Genomic DNA, 20665 nt, shown 5'->3' on the forward strand with positions numbered 1-20665 from the left:
TCTAGACTTTGACAAGTTGTTTTGATCATAAAGTAAAATACTATATCATTCAGTTCCAGACACCTGTAACTAAATGTTTGGTGCTTTTGTAGACACACTGTGAAGATTCACCTTATCGTGCTTAAACAACACCTGCATTAAAACTTAAACAAAATAAAACCATAGTATACAATTTAACCAAACACAGTATGCATTTTTTATTTAAGAGTTGCTAAAATGGTTAACATTTGAGAAAATACTCTTAAATTATAAAGTTACATCACCTTGCTACCTGATTACCAACAGAAGCAATGTTTTTCAATAGTGCATATGTGGGTATAACTCACTATTTGGTTCTTCCACGTGAAGGCTTTGATGTTGGCCCTGGCGTGGTCTGCCTCCGAAGATAAGGTGTAAACCGGATCTGTGATCAACAGTTCAGTTAACGCTGAGTCAGCTAGCAAGTTTTCAACCATCATTTCGCTTTGGTTTTCTACATTTACTCACCGTACAGGTGGTCATAAACACGCTCCCGTCTGACAACTTTACCAGCGTCATTTTTCTTAGTCACTGTGCGGGTGACAGATGTGTTCATTTTCCTAATGAAATGTAAAAAAACAAACAAAACAAAACCTTTTTTCTCCTCTAACCAACGACAGAGACAGCAACGGACTCTGGGTATTTACTGTTGTGTCCATGGAGACCGTAACCAGACGGAAGTGGGAGGAGTCATCTCCGGCGTCTGTTCAATTAATGCAGACGTCAGTAGACGTAATAATTAAATAAGTAGATTTTTATTTAAACAATTACATTTCAAAGTACTGTTGTATTTATATCAGAGGTTTTCCCTTCATATGTCGCATTTGTTTATTTGTTTATCAAAAATCCTTCTTCTTCTTCTTCTTCTTCTTCTCATTGTCATTATCCATCCATCCATTCTCTATACACCGCTTTATCCTCACTAGGGTCGAGGGGGGTGCTGGAGCCTACGTTGTCATTATTATTATTACTATTATTATTATTGCTAATAATAATAATAACAACAATGTCGTTGTAATATAATAATAATAATAATAACAATACTACTACTACTACTGTTAATAATAATAATAATAATAATTATTATATAATTGCAGTATATCCATTTATAATATTAAAAAATAAAATGCAGTATGTTTATTAGTTTATATTTATTTTCCATTTCTTCATTATCAAAACGGCATTCTACAAGAACAATCACATTAATCAAAACCTACGAGATGCTTCTCTGAACTTTCTTTTTCATCACAGACTATGCTGTACATTTCTCATGTCAAAACTACCATATGTAGCTTTTGTATAAGGTACCTGTATAATTAGAGTATAGTTTATACAACTACATTTTAGGTATAGTTGAATAAACTGTGCTGGATATTATGTACCCTACAGCTCTTAAGATGTAGGCTGTGGTACTGTCAAATATTATATTATATTATATATATTATGCTATGTTATATTATTGTTAAAAATATTACCATACGACAAGACCACTGTTACAGTCCTGGTTATTTTTATATACATATATATATATATATATATATATATATATATATATTATATATATATATATATATATATATATATATATATATACATACACACACACACACACACACACACACACACACACCACACACACACACACACACACACACACATATATATATATATATATATATATATATATATATTATATATATATATATATATATATATATATATATATAATATCTCATAATTTCATTAATGTTTGAATTCATACGGCCATTGAAGTTATTACAAGTGCAATAAACAAGATGTTATAGAAAATAATTTTGAAAATATACCACTCTAAAATGTATGTTTGGTTAAAAATCGGATGTTCTTTATTATGATGTTTATTTGATGTAAATTGTCACGTGACCGCAGGTTATTTAAGGGGCACACCTGCGGTATTGTGGGTCACTCACGCTGAGGAAAAAGCGTCCATATTGCTACAGAGGAAAACCTACAGTCCCAAAAGAACAATTCTACACTGTCCGAGAGGTGCACACGGTAATTTGTCACTTTAATTTGTGTCATACTTGATTGTAATATTTGTCGAAATGCCTTTCTACGGATGGTTTGATGCATTGTCTGTCGCTCGCTAACACATGTGAACCTGTCTATCAACGGAGACACATGAGGGACTTATCGTTTGGGTCCGTCTAATTGCAGACACTTTATTGAAAAACCTTATAACGAACTGGACGTTATATATTTGAAACGTCGATTGTATGTCCTTAATTTGTTTGTTTTCTATGTGTCTGCTTAAAAGAGGGTTATGTAAAAGTTCATTTCATGGACCGGTGTAGTTACAACCACAATATTCAGGACTGATAGCCCACAGCATAGCCTATGTACTGTTTACCTATATACTTAATTTTTAAATAAGCTCATTTTATTATTGTTTAGCTAATTGGAAGGTGGTTGTTATTGAATTCGTACGGTTATTTAGTTGACGTTTTTGTGATATCCAGTCATTTTTTTTATTAATAAGTGATCATTTCCATAATAAATAATTATGGAACTTGTAAAGAGATGATCGTAATTAACATAAAAAAACATTATTGTTTTTTTAAACTTTACGAAATGTATGCAAGATATATCCCATGGACTTCAAATGTCCCTCAATTATATATTGCCCCATTTGTTGATGATTTCAAAGCCGAATGATAAAACCTGAGTTATACATGTTCTGTCTATGTGCTCAAATTCAACCAGATGGACCAAAATCCAGGGGGACAATAATCCTGAGCATAACTGAAAATATATTTCAGGTTAAAGAGGTTGAATTTACTTAACTGTCCAATGTGCTCCACAACAAAATGTCAAATCTAATAATTATGTGTTAACGTTTGAAAGCCTCAACTTTGGGCCACATGTGTCAAAGAGGCTGTAACTCCACTCAGTTCTGTCTAAACTGATCTAAACTCACTCAAATTTAAATGACAAGAACTTGAGGAACAAAGAGCAAAAAGTGGAACCATGGTCTGGAGTGTGTTTGTCATTTCAGTTTGTGTATATTTAAGTGTTTTTTTTTTCTTGCTTTCTGCCCTTCAGAGCATATTTTTGAGGCGCTAAAAAAGGTTGATTTTGACATCAACAGGAAGTCGGTGTTATCAAAGGGAAACACTGCATACAAGCACACGTACGCACACATGCACACAATGCGACTCAGACTTATGCTTCTCCTCCTTAAAGTCCTTAATCAGCTTTTTTATTTTTTTTCTTCCCTCTTTTGGATTTCGATATTTGGATAAGACAGCTGACTGCAGCAGCATTACTTGATGGCTTGCAGGTTTTGCAATGTCTGTGGAAAAGCTAGTTCCCTCCCCAAGTATGCCAGCTCACTGTCAGCTGAACTTCTGCTACCTATATGTAAAATAAACACTGTCTAATATTAGAATTCAGAAAGAGAAGAGCCACTTGTGCCTGCTTCTAACCTAGTGTCTTGCAGATGTTACTTCCTCACGAATGTTTTTAAGAATTCTCAAACCGTCCGCTCTTAAGGATTTTATGAGGGGATACAAATACGTCAAGTTTGTTTAGATGGGAGCTCATTTATGTGATTGTTCAACCAGACTATTTTAATGACCATTTTTGCAGTTTATGTGTATGCATTGTGTGTTTCTGGTCATGTTTTTTTCCCCTTCTTTTTTTGCGACATTCACAATCAGACTGAAAGTTCAAACGAGAAAAACAAAAGCTGGGTTTTTATTGTTCATCCGCCCTTTCTGATTTTAAAATGGGGCAGTTAATATCACGCCTCATTGCGAGATGTGCTGATAAACCACAAACTCCGCATTCAGCTCGCAGATCTTAGCCACACTGACCCGAAATGACACAACAGATGTGCTGTTGACGGTTTATCTCTGATCTGCAAAGCGGGGATGGAGTTGGTAACAATGTCTGCACCCACAGTAACAGTGCAGTTAGCAGCTGTGCATTGTGTGAGCGTTCATTAGCACGATGTTCTTACACGAGCAGATAGGACACCACATTACACCTACTCAGCAAAACAATATCCTCTCTGAAATCTTTCTGCACAGGTAAAACGAATGCTGAGCAAAATGTTGCAAAAATTCATGTAGTCAAATACAACAAAGCTGAAATAAATCTTACAATTATGAGGGATAATGTTTTTTTCTTTGCTGAACTGTTTTAGCGAAGTATGGACATTTCCATTTATATTCTCAAGTTCTGTCACGCTTCAAAGAGGACAGACTAAACGCTAGAACTAGAACTTATCTGAGTTGCAGTGAAAACTGAACATTATGATCTCACAAAGGGAGTGAGTGTTACTGAGGCCTTTAGCATTGCACTCGATTTCATTAAGGTGAATGTATTCCTGATTGTTAGGCATTTATACAGAGAGAAACTGTCGGATAATCAATGTTGAATTTTATGAAATTTGTAAAACGGTGAATAAATGTTTTTAATTTAACACTAAATGTTAAATGTATATCGTAACTTCCACAGCTGCACAGTGTGTACGTGCTTTATGATGTTGTCTGGCTTCATGTGGTCTTAAATGCCACTTTGAAACAGGATGATCATGTGACTGGCAAGAAAGGAAACCGATGCTTTGACTTATGAGACATCATCCTGTCTGTGCGGGAGGAAAAGGCAGATGTTTCAGTGGAAAGCAGCTTGGACTAAGGGGAAGAGAAAGAAGGGAGGGATTTGTGTGTCACATGTCTTATATATTTCTTTATCACGAGACGCTGTCAATGATTTTCTGTTTGTCTGGATGGAGCGGAGGAGCTGCTGCACTCACACTTCATAGACAAATATTGAAAGTAAAATCGTACAAGTCAGGTGAATGGTAGCACAGGAAACATGCATGTTGGTTTGATGTTACTTTAGTCAGCGTTCAGAACTGGTTTAAGGGTTCAGTTAAGCACTAGACTTGATGTTTTATGGTACGAAAGGTAGCTTGTTAACAGAGGAACCTGAAGACAAGCAGAGATGAGGGACGTGATGTGGATTAATGTCGTATTTATCTTCTTGGCTGAAGCAGCGTGGAGCCTGGATAAAGGTTTGAACATTTTAACATTTTGCTTGCTTGTTATGGTTTTATATTTTGTCACGCCTTGATTTGAAACAGTTTTTAACAAAAACGAGTTGTTCCATAAAGTCAAAAACCTCCAGAAAGATATTGATCTTGTAAGGAATATCTTCATAAGTAATATCCGAGCAAAACTGTATTTGCAAGAATTTAATGGCGTCATTATTCGACTTTACAAATGTGTATTGTAAATTTGAACTTTAAACGAAATATTGTGTGTTGTATTATCAAATAAGGGAAGCCACAATAATAAAGTTGATTACTGTGCAATCGATGGTGCTTAGATAAGATGTAAACTGTATGCGTAAGTGGTTGGCCAACCTGAGATTTATGTGAAACAGTTGTGATGTGACTCAGTGTGACAGTCTGTGGAAAGAACAAACATGAAGGTGGGCCAGTGCCAGGGCTGACAGGGGAAAAAGTTGTCGCTTTACAGATGCATATGAAGGTTGTTTCATGTTTTCAGAATGAACAAGTAGCACGCTGCCACTTGTTCCTGTTGTGGAAATCATGATTTCAGGTCAGGGTAGCAGTATGATGCAGCTTTTTTCCAATGTGGGGTCTCTGCTCGAGAGCTGTGGTTTTACAACCTCACTCCGCTCACAGTGTTTCGCCTTCACATATCAAAAGTAAACAGATGTCAGACCCCAGAAAACCCCTACGTAAACATGATAGAGTGAATCCTAAATTCCAAATAACTTCTAACTGTATAGGGACGTTTGGTTGGTGAAGTTTTACAATGAAATGTCACAGCTTTAGCTAATGCTTACGGTGTGTTTGTTTCACAAAACTCAAAGGTGCAGTTTTTCTCATGTATATTTCTTATGTAGCCCTGCTGCAGATTAGTTCTGTCAGACTGGCTTTAATAACATCACTTTACACCTTAACTAAACAACTACTAACAGACACGCCACCTGATTGCTGCTCTGCTGATTGAATGCTTTAGAATGAAACATTCATTGCTACTTACTGCATGAAGAAAATCACAGTATTTTACTAACATTTTCTTTACATCCACCCACCTCTGTTCCTCAGAAAGCCGTTTTGTGAACTCCACCCTGTCTTCTCCTAAAGTTTATGGTAAACTCTTTTTCCCATGTTTCTTTCCAGCTAATTTGCATTATGAGTAAAATATTAAGTACTTGTTAAGTAATGCGAGTAAAGGCATAGAGTGAAACATGACAATATGCATGAAGCCTTCGTATCGATTAGTCAGCTTTTAGCTTTTTTAGTTGAATCAAAATATGCTTTGAATCAAGTTATTTTGATTAAGAAGTATGTCATCAGGTTTTATTTATTATAGCTTTTGTCTTTCTGTAGAAAAGACAAAATATACTTTTGGACTTTGTTAGTCTGAGTAAAAATTTAGCTTTACATCTAACAGCTTAAAATGTAATCAGAACCATTTTTCAAAGTTTTCTCATGGATGAAATCTGATTTAGTTTATAATGCGTTTTATCCTGTCACATATTTCAGTTTTATTCCTAAAGATAATTCTGTGTTATGTGCAATGTATTTTTTTTCTTTTTCATGATAATTTAAATCGGTGTTCTATTTTTTGGTGTTTATTTTACTGGGTACTGCCCATATTGTTTTAATCCAGAACAAACGCAGGCCATTTAGCAAACCAAAGATAACAATACTATGCTCTCTTTTTCTTCCAGTGCGAAGAAATGCATCGTTCAGTCTTGGGAGCAATGGTAACCTTACATGCAGCAGTAAGCCATGGAATGAGACATTTTATGTTATCTGGAATCTAGACTTGAAACTCCAAAAATGTAAAATTGCCTTAAATGATGACGGTCGAAGCGAAAACTCCTGCAATGGTGGCAAGTCTCTTCGAAACACATCCAGCGCTCAGTCATACCTGCACATCCAAAACTTCTCACCTAACGATGTAGGGCTCTACACATGTGAGTCGGCTTTCAAAGGAGGAAATGAAAATTATGAGATCCATGTAGCTATCATAGGTAAGATATTATTTTTGATGAATGTGTTTTTAGAAGACGTGTTACACTCAAGTCCTGCTTACAAAAACTGATGAAGCAACTCATTTTGGTTACCTCTAGTTACATATACAGATGCAGATATTTACAATTTTAGATAGCTAACTCATATTTTTCTGCTTTGAGCTCATGAATGGGGCAAAAGTAGTTTTCTGTTGCTTGAAAACTATGACGAAGGAAAAGTACAACCTAGGTGTGGAAGTAAAAATGACTTAATCTGTCTGGTTAGGTTGTAATTCTGTAGGTGTATGTTCAAATGCATTTCTTGTGATGTGTTTGGGAGGCCTTACTCTATTTCTCCTGTTTTGTCTTCCCAGAACGGTCAGTTCCTCCTCAAACATCCTTCTGGTTAGAGCATAAAGACAACAAGACGGTGGCAGTGTGCAAAGCTGAAAGAGGAAATCCTGCTGCCAACATCAGCTGGAGTCACACAGGAAACTTATTTCCTGTGGAGAAGCGGGATGACTCCGATGGATTTTTACATTAGAAAGTCATCTCGAGCTCCCTGAAGGCATGGACACACAACACCTGAGCTGTATTATCAGTCACCCATTATGGGAAAAGGCAGAGATTCTGAAACTGAACTCCAAAAAAGGTCAGATTTCTGCAGGCTGGATAGCGTAAGATAAAACTATTACAGAAGCAGAAGGTTGAAGTTTTTAGACTTGTTCAGTGTTAATTAGATGTTTTGTTTTCTGTTGTATTTAAACCTTTAATCTCTCATTGCAGCTTATATTCCATGGGTGGGCATACTCATTGTCGTGGTAGTCACTCTATTTTTGGTGGGATTAGTATTTTTTGCACAGAAGAAACTACTGTTAAGGTAAGACATTTGATTTAATAAAACAGTCACCACTTTGTAAGCTGTTCTTGTTTTTGCGGAATCATTGAGTTTGTGTCACTTTTGCCAGGCCATGCAGACAATCGCACAGATCACCATCAAAAACTCCACGGGTGGGCCATTTTTCCTGTTTGTATTTTATTGTTCTGTGTGTTTTACTGCACTTTAAGTTTTGTTCATGACACTTGACTGTTTTTTTTTTCTTTTTCTTTTTTCAGTTAGAGGATGTGGAGGAGGTGGAGCCCTATGCTAGCTACATCCAACGTGTGAACTCTATCTACAACTGATTTGCAGGTTGATTCGCGTAATAGTCCTGCATATGCATCGAATGCCTAAATGCACTTGGGTCTTGGTGAGAAAGCTGAAGGCTGTGAAACCGAGAACTGAAGAAATAGTAAAGAATGAGAAGCGCGAGATCAAAAACTTTCGATAGGAGAGGGAAGCCTCTCGATATGAATCTGTCCTAAAAAACCTTTGACTGATGGAACAGGGGATGTACCTGAAGCCATGCACATGCAGCCCACTGCTCCATCTGTGGGCGTCATGGAGAACATTAATAATTATTACTACAAATGCAAGCTGCTGAAATGGAAAGGATCGCATATTGAGCGGGATGCAGCATGCACTGAACTACAGACTTTTGATGTTGCTGATGAAATACAGTGGCTGTAAATATGTATGGTTGCACTTATTTATAGATGTGCTGTAAAGAGATACTCATCTTTCAGGAAGGTACAAACACCAAATGGAGAACAGATAATGTGGAAAAGAATTGGTGATATATTGAAAATGTTTTAACTTGTAATTATGCTATTTTGTGTATTAAAATCCATTCAAACACTTTGATCTCTTTAGCTTGATTCTAAAGAAGTAAGAAAAATACTGATGAGAGTAAATAAAAATGACTAAACATGGATTCAATTCAACACTATCTCATAGAGAGAACCCAAACACTATTCGTTTGGTGTGTCAGTAGTTACAAGAATGAAACACAAAGTCTAAATGGCACTCAACTGCTTTTCATTGTGGTTGATATTTCAAAAGATTGTGTTGAGTTGACTTTTACATCTTCATTGATTTCCAGCAAAAATACAACTAACATTTTGTTGAAAATCCCCATTTTTGACACCTGTTTGATTATTGTCAGCAATGGACCATTCTAAAAACAAGCAAAAAAAGGAGTGGGGTATGGAACAAAATCTTACAGTGATGGTAAAAGCATTTCTGAGAAATGAAATCCTGCCCTCTACTGGTGGATGCCAACATAGTCTCTCACTCTGGTAATGAATGCCAGGCTGTTAGATATTTACATGAATTGTTTTAGTGTTAATGTGTACTTGAATGAAGGAATGCTGTAAGGTCTGCCATCTTTCTCGTCTATCCTGTAACACAAAGCTGGTGACATTTAAACAGTTTTACTGTTTTTGTTTGTTATGAGGAAGTCCTTTTCTTGTATATACCCAATGTAAATGATAGAAGATAAAAGCCACGGTCCTCTTTGTGTGCAAAATGTGTCTGAACTGTTTGCTGCAGTCTGAGTTGGACAATTCAAATAAGTATCTTACTCAGAGCAATATTTTGCAACAAAAATATTGGAGGATATACACTTGATTTGATTAAGACTGCAGTTGACACCTCATATTAACCACTGCTAAACTTTACTGTTTGTGCCCTTGTTTTGACCTTGTTACTTATAATGGAAACATGATGAAAACCGTGTACTGTACCTGCTTACTAAGGCTTTCAGTTTTTACTACTGTGGTGTTCATTTCAATAGTTAATCATGAATAGTAGATACCTGAGAGGAGACCTTGATACTTACAAGTGTCAACCAATTCTTTCTGTATGAATTCTGCTGTTGAATTAGAAGCTGCAGCAACTCTAATCTGCCTGAGCATCATCTCAGTAGTTTTCATTTCTATATACAGAAAGGGGAAACAGTTTTAGCCTCACAAATGTATTTCTGTCTACATCAACGTGACTCATTTGGATTCTCTTTAATACAGAGAACGCATTAACAAGCTTTCCACTGTAAAACAGCAGCAGACAACGTGACAAGGACATTACTTTTATGGCTTCTTTTAAACATTTTAAGAGATTAGGTTGAGATTGGAATAATGAGCAAAAACAATGTGCTGTAAACTTTTAATGAATTAAAAAACATCAGTTAAACTGCAATGAAACAAAGTCAACTTACAGTAAATGACACTATTCTACCCTTTCTTATACATCCAGTCAAACCTATAAATAATTCTGTCAGATACATCAATGTATACACACAAAAACCAACAAAACATAAATCCCTTATCCTTGAACATATGTTTCTAGCATAGTCAGGAAGTGCCCAGTAGTTCTTAGGAATTCTGTGCTGCTAAATGAACTCTGAAATCCAATTTAAGGTACATGTTGTGTAAATTCATATCATAAATTTAACAGTGGCAGAAATTCTATTGACATTTTGACATTTATTGTGAAAGTAGCTGTGCAGTCTTTCAGGTTTGGGTTTACTGGCATTGGTAATAAAAGGTTGGTAGTTCAAGCATGAGGGTCGGTTGTGAAACTTAAAGCTTTGGCTCTCTTTCAACAACGACAACAAGCTGTTAGATAAAGATCAAAACCTTCATCTGCAATAGGAAAGCATAGAAACGTACTGACATTAGCCAACAGTTATATAGTCGCTGTGCTTCCTTTTTATCATACTGTCTGTTTATGGGTTTCTTCTCGTCGTTTTACCACTTTTGTAGCACATACACCTTTTGAAAGCAAAAAGAAATGAGCTTAATAATCAATGTTGGTGATTTTTTTTTTCAGAAGAAAAAGCAGATACCTTCAAATAATTTAAAAGTTCTACACTTAGTGGCTTTAAGGCTCTCAGACATTCAGGTCAATGTGCAACTAACAGCACTTTGTCAGAAGCTACTGTTTTTGCATTTTTGGGGACGCTGCATTGTGTAAACATCAGCTGCATTGAAAGTACTATTTTCAATGTTACTTTTGTGCAAATGTCACATTTTTTTCATGAATCCAGGGATGAAAAAAGCACAAACTGTATAAATTCTTAAACTTTGTGCTCCATATTTTGGTGATATGGGGTAATTACCAGTCCAAAAAATGTTGAATTTAAAGTCACACTGAGTTTTCATTCTTTCAGTTGATAGTAGCTGTAGCGTCTCAGAAGCCGATGAATATGCGGTTTTGAAGATGTTGCTGCTCTTGGAGAGGTTCAGAACTGATTAAACCTTTTTATTCCAGTCCGAACACCAGGCTCAGCTTCCTTAGACTGCCTTCTTCCAGATATTTTGCTAATTTTATGATGTCTCAGGAATAATGGCACATTTGAATAAAAAGGTTCATCTTCTCCTTATGCGAAGACATCAAATGCAAGTTCGTTTCTTGAAGTAGGAACACCACAGTTGTGTTCTGGATTAAGTTACCTCAAAAGTGGAAAGAAACATCTCTAGACACTTCCGCAACCAGCTGCAGTCGGTTGTGAATGTTCTTTCAGCTGTGATGGCCAAGATTAGATCTCGATTCAGCTGTTAATTTGACAGTTCAACTGCAAACAAGTTCTTCCATGAGACTATTAGGCATCTTTTTCTGCTTGCGATATGATTTACTAGTCCTGCATCTTGCAATAGTCCAAATAAACTTTTCCTCTTGTTTCTTTTCACCCCATCAGAACGTAATCATCTGCACATTCCTCTTTGGATGAGCACTCGGAGTCAGGGTCGGGTTGAGGCGCTGCTGGGACGTTAACTATGGCATAGTCACAATCATCGGCAGTGTTAATTCTGGCTCTTCTCGATCCTTTGGAGGTGTTGTGGTTAATGGAGGCGTATGTTACATCCTCGTTAGGCTGTCAAGAGATAAGAGATGGTAAGTCATCTTTCCTGAAAACGTGCTTCACATAATTTGTTTGAATATTTCCATGCAGTGCTTCAGCACCCAGCTCACTTTTGGATGTGCTTCAGTAAACAGTTTGTTTTACCATGGAGACCTCACAATAATGCTGATCCAGTATGCAAATCTAACCTCTGACTGGGTTATCAGAAAAGCACAGAATGTCCCATGAGACACTTGATGTGATAACTGTGAAGATTAATAGGAAACGGTAACAGGCAGGCATTGATGCAGGGATGCCTACCTTATTATCTCTGCTTCCATTACCTGGTGGCAAATCCTCTGAAAGAACAATTTTGCGTATAGTTTTTATATACTATATGTATTGAATATAATAAATTGTAATATAATTATAGATTTTAATCTTCAAAGAAAAAAGGGAGTTTTACCTTTACTTTTCTTCTTTAGCCTGACAACAAAGCACAATGAAATGATGAGACCCCAGTAAGGACATCCAAATAGTATAGCATCACATACAGAACAATAAAACCCAATACTGTGGAATTAATATGTTTAAAAGACTGAAAATGTTGATGTAACTCCCACTTTCTCAGCTTCTTGTGTCTTTTACATCATTAAATATCTTAAAGTGATGTCTGGAACAGCTTTTCAGAGGTGGAGGTTTACGACCACAACAGTATTTCCTTGACAGCTTAACAGATGAGAGCTGGTGCTGCAACAGGAAACCCTTCACGCGGACCTGCAACTGTCTATAACCAAATGTCTGTCAGTGGCTAACGGCACACAGCGTAGAACTTTGCATGCATCTAGGTGTGAGATCATGCTTTTATAAACACACATTGTAACTCACAGCAAAAGTAATTATCTGTATTTGAATGTATGCTGATAAAGGCAGTTGCAAACACCAAATCTATTTATATCCACTGACTGCTGTTTCCTTTGCTCTACCAAATGCAGAAGCTGATTGCCACAGTGGCAAAAAGAGCAACATCATTTCAGTTAGACAAGTGCATTTAGACTTCTTATAAATGTTATTTTTAAGGACTGGTTTTAAAATAGTTATTTTAATTCAGTTTGATCTTTCTCAAATAATAAAAGTTATGTATTTGCAGCAGGTATAAAGTTTTAGATTGTAAAAACCACATGAGGTAAGACTACTTTGCAGTGTATGAAAGTCTTTCAACTGTGCGTGTCTGGGTACTTACCCTGAAGTGCAGCTTCCCATGATGATCCCACAGAGCGGCTGGTTGCTGGAGAACAACCCTGAAGCCTGGCACTGGAGCAGACACTGATGTCACTGATCCCTCTGCCGCTGTATCAGAATGCGCACAGGCCACAGCAATGAGGTTTAGAGAGAGAGAGAGAGAGAGAGAGAGAGAGAGAGAGAGCGCACACTAACAAGGGCCTACTTGTGTGCTATTTTGATTTCCTGTGCATGCACACCACAAATGCGCACAGGAAAACCTTCACTACAGTTCAGCGATAAGGCAGACCACCTGGGTCAATTTATAATTGAGGCTCTTTTGCAGTCCATGGGATATATCTTGCACACATTTTTATTAGAAGTAAAAAATGTAACGTTTTTTATGTTCATTGTGATCATCCATCCATCCTCTATACAGCGCTTTAGCCTCACTAGGGTCATAGGGGGTGCTGGAGCCTATCCCAGCTGACTCGGGCGAAGGCAGGGGACACCAGTCTGTCACAGGGCTACATATACAGACAAACAATCACACTTGCATTCACACCTACGGACAATTTAGAGTAACCAGTTAACCTCAGCATATTTTTGCTCAGTAATATCTGCTACTGTATCAACACTATAACTGTTTGTAGCACTCGATAAAACAAGGGTCAGGAAGATGTAGGTGAGCTGACCCTGTGTTTGTCCTTGTTGCTGATTACCCTCATTTGCATGATTGTGCAAATTTTTCTTGACAAGCAGTATGAGGAAGTCCCTGTACAGTGGAAAGTCCAGTTTGCTGTTCAAAGTCATGTCTTTGACAAGACAAAAATTGACCTTTATAGATGTCAGGATGCAATAATATGCAAAATGCAGCGAAAGAGCATCCCAGAATTATAGTGATTTACTGAAGTGAGATGCTTGATCATTTTATTTGTTACATATTTAATGTTGGTGACTGGATAGATCTAAAAGAACATTGCATTGTACATTTTGCATGAAATCTTGCATTCATATATAGTAGCCAATGCTACATGATACTAGAGGGCGTCCTTCCTGGATTACCCTCGGTCTCTGTGTTGGACTGTGTTTGACAAGTATGTAGAAAAACAGTTGCTTAATTCATTTCTTTTTGTGTGGATGACATCTGTCAGCTTTAAACGTCTGTAACAAGTCTCCCAGTGCCAAAGTCACAAATAGAGAAAATAATATTGATCCTAGAGATGCACAGATCATTGAAAATGTTCTGAGTGTTCCAATGTTTTTGTCCTACACTAACATTTTGACTCTCATTATTGTGGATTTTAGTCAAGATGTCAAAGAGCAGCAAACTCCAGAGGCTGTATGTCTCAGTTAATTTGGGTTTAGAGTATTTATGAAGTTTGATGTAGCGAGTTTGTCTTTAAACTGAAATAGATTGAATTCCAGACAGTGTTCTTTCAATGTGTTTAAGATCCCGCATTGTTATTTTGACCACATTTTCATAAGAGCACAAATTTTCGAGGGATGATAATCTCTAGTAGTGGTCACTGTATATCCCATCAAGAAGAAAATGTGCACGTTTTTCAGTGTTGAGAGGAAAAGTTCATTTTGTGAAAAGCAAAGGAGCATTTAGATTAGACCTCTGTGTCTTTTACTTAATCTATTAGCAACAAAACATTATGATTTAAATATTTGGCATCTTAAGGACAACATCATGAGGTCTTCGGGGGAGGTTTCATCCCTCCAGATTTGACTTGAATATAATCCAATTTTCAGAGCAGGCTGCTGCTTCTTCTGATGCTTATTTGACAGTCTTGGTCACAGTCTTTGAAATACTGTGAAGTTTACAATGTGGCATGCTCACCAGTCATAGCGATTCTGGAGCGAGTGGGCACAATAGACATGGAGGGATAAATTAGATCATTGCAACACGCACTGAAAAGTTTTGAATCATGCTGCATGGAAAATACAGTGCTGTAGTGGTTAGCACTTTCGCCTTGCAGCAAGAAGGTCCCCGGTTCAAATCCCGGTCTGGGCCTGGGATCTTTCTGCATGAAGTTTGCATGTTCTCCCTGTGCATGCCGCGCACTCCGGCTTCCTCCCACAGTCCAAAAATATGCTGAGGTGTGAGTGTGATTGTGTGTCTGTATATGTAGCACTGTGATAGACTGGCGACCTGTCCAGGGTGTCCCCTGCCTTCGCCTGAGTCAGCTGGGATAGACTCCAGCACCCCTTGTGACCCTAGTGAGGTTAAAGCGGTGTATAGAGAATGGATGGATGGATGCATGGAAAATAAGTTATTGTTGGCAGAACCAATCTAATTTGATTGAATTGTACATGTTGAAAAGGTAACTTTAATTCTTGTATAAGGAATGAATCCATTTTAGTTCAGATAGTACTAAAATCAAGAGATGGTCAACCGGGTGATGACAGAAAAGCTGTGAGATTTTCGATAGGAAGAAGGATTTGTAAAGTGGTGTGTATTATTAGGGTTATCTTTGAATTTACCCAGTGGACTCTGCGGTGGTTGGTGGAAGCACACGTACAGAAGTTCTGACTTATCCTCATGATGTGAAATCTTTGTCCTGTACAGAGCCTCAACAACAGCATGTCGGGGTGAATTATGAGCAACTTCCTTTCAGTTGAAAGTTAAACTCTTATCATTTTGATACTGTAACACATAATTTCTAAAAGGCCAACAAAACAGCGTTTGTATTTCTGGTGTAATGATGCAACCATGAGCCTGTGTACAGCACGTTGTACTACTTTCCCACACCAGAGGGTGCTGTTGGAAAAAAATCTGAGAGCGATTAGCACGCTGAAGAAAAATATGACATGCAATAGAAATACAAAAGGTGAGTGTCATTTTACACCATCTGCTGGTTGCATGGGAGGAAACAACTAAAAAAAACAATACTGTCACAATCAGTTCTAGCAAGAATGCATAAGATGTCAAACTACTTTCACATTTGGGATCAAAAGAATTTACTCTTATACACTATATTTAGTTTCTTTTTATAATAGGCATGTTTTTAATATTTTTTTCCAAGCCACAGTAGCAGCTTGTTAGTTTGCAGTTGTTACACAAATAAGAAAAAAAGCAAATATATATATATATATTTTTCACAATTTCACAAAGCTAACGAGAACATTCTTGTGGCCTGAAGTGCACACAGCACAGAAATATAAGCTGTTCACAAGCAGGCATGTTGCCAATACTTTGGTGGAGAACACTTTGTTTTAGTTGCTGTTTGGCCTAAAATTGGTTTAATCTCCTTTTCACCACCCTTTAGAGTGAAATTCACCCAAAGCCACAGTATGATTTAGAAGTTGTGAGAACTTCCTCATGAGTTTCTGGAGGCAGTGTGGGAGATTTGTTTGTTCAGATAAGTTACCAAGTAATCAAAGCGAGGCCCAGTTCACCCACAAAAAATGTCAATATGTATGTCTCAGTTTGTGCGATGAAGATGGTCTCTATAAATACTTCTTCTGTAAGTTTGTATTATGTTGCAAAGGTAAAACACACTTAGACTTGCACTGGAAACTTTGGTATTTCGTAACATATTAAAACAGAAGCGTGTGCTGGATGGTCGTAGAAAACATGTGGGTGGTCAGGAAGTGGTGAACTTGTGACAAGTGAAATGAGCCCCTGCAGTAGCTACAGGAGTTTATTTGAATAGTTTCAGGTGACGAACACGTAAAGCCTAATGGACGGACTGAGCTATCTCATGATGTTTTGCTGCTTTGCATTTGTCTGCAGTCATGGAAGAGGTAAAGTTAAACCTTAATGTCCTTTTCCTGATGATATGAGAACGATTAGGGAACATTTTAAGATACTAGAGTGCTTTGTTGGCTGAAAGAAAATGGTGATGATTGAGATTACAGTGAATTTATTAAATATAATAAGAGTCAGTGAATAATTATATAAGTGCAAGGGGAGAAGACAGAAAGTTGTGAAATTACCTATTTGCTACTTGTTTAATAATTGACAGAAAAATGGTGAAAAAGAGAATTGATCTTACAATTCAATTATTAATGGTATGAAAAGACAGTGTTTTCCCATGCCGTCTTTGCTGGCAAACACAATATGGAAGCATGATTTTAACTCGATCAAACATTTATCTGTTACACATGTTTTTTTTATATGATGTTAAAATATTGGGGCATATTAATGCAGTTTTGAGTTCCAGTGTTTGCGCCAAGATGAGCTATTCTGCCCTGTCATGTGATCAAATCAAACACAATTTATAGGCCACATATGCATACGTTAACTTGCAAACAAACTTTATTGAGGTTAATTTGACAACATAATATATATAAATATACATAGAAAGAACGGTATGGTGAGCTATTCATAAGTTCGCTGAATGACATAAATAATTTGTTCCCTGTTCTACTTCTTTTTAAATGGCATACTTGAAAAATTACAGCCAGGTGATGGGTGTTACTTTTCATGTCAGTACACCATGACGAGTACAAAACGGAGAAAATGTGAGAAAAGTTGTCTCAGTACACTAAAATTTAAAAGAAATTAAATAAAGTGGTCACTTCACTTTAATGATATATAGGCTGTAGAAACTGTAGGTCCCTAATATGTTGCCTGTAATTATTTCTAATTACAAAGTAGTTTAATTCTCTATCTCTCCGCTGTTTATTCACTCTTTCTTTCCTCATATTTGGCCAGAAAAGATATTGTGAAAATCAGAAAGTGCACATAATAATGTCATACTGAGTAATACTTAGATGTCAAAGTCCTCTGAATCTGCTATGTTGGCTTTTTTTTTTTTTTTGTCTGCAAATCCGCTCAAAAATGACACCAACCAACCATGGCGTCAATACTTAAGCTTCATGCAATTTTTTTTCTTCTTTGTGACTGTGACCATCACCTGCCCTCATGTCTAATTAACCTATCATGTTTATTTCAAGCTGTTTCCTACATTATGCCATTGAGGGCTGTGCACACCCAAGTGAAACATTTCAGGTTCACACAACCTGTCTGTCCATCCTGGAAGAGTTGTTCTTCCTCAGCTGGTCTTCCTGTTTGTTCAGGTTTTCCCAGTTTAAGAGTTTTCGGATACGTTTTCCCCATTAAAATGAGTGGAAAGTGTAGCCACAGAGGGGGATTTGTGATTTGTGATACCGACCACAGGAAAATTGACAGTTTTATTAAAAAACATAGCACCATTTATAAGCAAATAGTCAACCTTACCGTAAGTGTGATTTTGCTGTATCATTCAGAAGCAGCTTTCTACTATCATTTACCTGCCCCTGAATTGATAAGCAGTTTCTGATCTAAACAAAGGAAATCTGAAATGAATTATACAAGACATTATCAATTAGATCTGTATTTGTTCAGTTTCAGACTTGGCTGCGTCATGTGAAGTTATGGCCTTGGTCCGGAGACACACGACATGGAAAGCCGCCCCACAACAAAGTCTGACAGTCAGATGTCCTGTCAAACACTGTGGACGAACAATAAATATCACCTGGTGTAAAGACGTCCAGTCAAACCGCTGTGAACAGCTTAATGAAACAGAGAACGTAGAACTAAGTCAGAATCACAATCAAGCTAACGATGAGCTAGAATCTTATTTGAGTTTCAAGCAGATTTCCATTTATGATGACGGCCTCTACAGATGTAAATTAAATGGAGACAAACTTGGAATATTCAGTCATTTCATCAACATCTCTGTTTCAGGTATGTAGTATTTTTTGTTCTCCCTCACTATCAAAATATGAAACGAATACATCTGATTTCACGTGTTAATTTCACCTTCTATTTGTGATTCCCCAAAGACAAATACCAGGGGGTTGAAATGTCGAAATTTGAAGGAGGTAGGAACCTGTATTTGTCAGATATTACATGCACATTTTAATGAATGCAGTTTAGGACCGCTGATCTGGTTTTTCTTCTTCTATAGCCAAGTTACCGAGCGCTGATGGTGAGGATGATTATTCCTGGCTGCCGTATTTCTGCATCACTGTGAGCATACTTCTCCTGATTGTCACTCTGCCAGTGATAACGATGCTGAGATTTTACGGCTGGAGGCGTAAGAACAATAATATATTTCATCATTTTTGGATTACTGTCACAATATTCATCGATTTTTACCACTTAAAACAATATGGTGTTTGTGTTCTTTACAGGAATACTGACCATCAGCCACACAAAAGGAGAGGTAAAATGAGTTTAACAGAATAGTTTGGGCACAAAGTGGGAAATAAAATTCTTCCTGTAAGATAAGATTAATAGACTTCTTTTGCACGAGGCATTTTTGTTTGCCATAGCAGAAAACAAACAGTTTTGTTTATCATAGGTCAATTTTTTTCCTCTTACGCCATGGCAGTGATGAAGACTCTCCAATAATTTGTAATATAAGAATTTATACCTGCTTTTTCTGGCTGTGACAAACCAAACTGTCAACTGTGGAAAAGATCTAGATCATGACTGTGGCATACAAAAGCCACAGGTGGCATCTGGTTAGTCTAATTTAGCTATGAAGATTTAAAGCATGACAAATGTAAAAATCGTGAAAAAACAAACTGTGAAACCATAATGATGTTGTTTTTAACTCAGTTTTTTGTGCGACTAGTGACCTGTAAAGAGGCCAGCAGACAGATTTAGGTTGTTTTGGACAGAGCTAACTGAACTGTTTGTGTTTACTTTAACACTTTGATGTATTTTATTGGCTTATTCATCTTCATTCTGGTGTTTTGTGTCACAGGAGATGCCCACTCATATGATACCAAGCCTCCCCAAATGGACCCATTCTTCCTCTCCTGTCCTACACAGCTGTGTCTTTACTGTGAATGACATCTACTCTTCAGCTACTCCAGAAATACTAAAATCACCACCTGACCTGTCACCCACTGCAGATCAGACCACTGTTTCAAACACAGCAGATAAAAGCCAGCTGCCACCTGATCCAGTGTACGCTGTTATCAATCATAGGCAGCCTGGGATGGCTGACAGAAAACAGAATGCAGCGCCAAAGGAAGATAAAAACCCGCAATATGCTGTTGTCAAAGTTCCCTGAAGGTTTTTGAACTGTCACAGACTCTCACAGATGAAATGATGGAAAAAAAGTTGACAAGTATGTGTCGGTGTCGTGGAACAAGGAGACGATTAGACATCAACCACGCTGCAGACCGAGGCGAACGGAGGAGGCTTGTGGTCATGTAGATACACAGTGTGACATAAGTTAGCACTATAGACCAGAAGCAGGAATGTAGTTATTCTCTCACACTCAGATCGGTGAATTACAGTCCTTTTCCAATTCCTTTCTGTTTCTTTTAGTGTGCATTTGCATGACTAGGATGGCTTTTTTGACTTCGGTAGCTCTTTAAAAAAAATGGTTAAGTAGATGTGTCATGTACAGATTTACGTGAACACATGTTGTACATTTTCCTTCCATCTTTGGTATATGAAAATGGAACTTTGAGCAGATATCTTGTGTTGTGAATAAAAGCATATTTTATAATCCTTGGAGGATTCTTGATTTATTAGATTTATTATACATTTTTGCATTCCCTTTGAGCTCATTATTTGGATACTTAAAAGAAATGTCCATGCATACACTTTATGCATTCTAAACATATTCATGCGTTTTTTTTAGTTCACACATTTTCTGTGCTATATACAAAATTGAGTCTTTACGTGTATGATCCTCAGCACCTGGCTTGTT

At 37.1% G+C, this 20665-nt stretch overlaps 2 protein-coding genes and 1 long non-coding RNA gene across 3 annotated transcripts; 2 read left to right on the forward strand and 1 right to left on the reverse strand.

Moving 5' to 3' along the window:
• The first annotated feature begins 4637 nt into the window (after positions 1-4637).
• On the forward strand, positions 4638-8794 carry si:ch211-214p13.9 (cell surface glycoprotein CD200 receptor 1). The gene is given in 8 exon segments (XM_022199411.2): positions 4638-5077; positions 6143-6187; positions 6772-7077; positions 7431-7589; positions 7592-7708; positions 7843-7936; positions 8025-8067; positions 8173-8794. Coding segments are annotated over 8 exon segments (903 nt in total). The 5' UTR covers positions 4638-5007; the 3' UTR covers positions 8242-8794.
• Positions 8795-10082: 1288 nt separating this feature from the next.
• Positions 10083-13137, reverse strand: LOC127537269 (uncharacterized). Its single transcript, XR_007946875.1, has 4 exons — positions 13021-13137; positions 12244-12263; positions 12099-12136; positions 10083-11810 (listed from the first exon to the last, which is right to left on the reverse strand). It is a non-coding gene; the product is annotated as an uncharacterized LOC127537269 (long non-coding RNA).
• Positions 13138-16152: 3015 nt separating this feature from the next.
• Positions 16153-20463, forward strand: si:ch211-214p13.8 (B- and T-lymphocyte attenuator). Its single transcript, XM_022199108.2, has 6 exons — positions 16153-16751; positions 18337-18678; positions 18777-18815; positions 18902-19030; positions 19128-19159; positions 19706-20463. The coding sequence occupies exons 1-6, from the start codon at positions 16688-16690 to the stop codon at positions 20015-20017; spliced, it is 918 nt and encodes a 305-aa protein (XP_022054800.2). The 5' UTR covers positions 16153-16687; the 3' UTR covers positions 20018-20463.
• Positions 20464-20665: the final 202 nt, after the last annotated feature.

This window comes from Acanthochromis polyacanthus, chromosome 14 (genome assembly GCF_021347895.1).
Source record: "Acanthochromis polyacanthus isolate Apoly-LR-REF ecotype Palm Island chromosome 14, KAUST_Apoly_ChrSc, whole genome shotgun sequence".
NCBI classification, from domain to species: domain Eukaryota; kingdom Metazoa; phylum Chordata; class Actinopteri; family Pomacentridae; genus Acanthochromis; species Acanthochromis polyacanthus.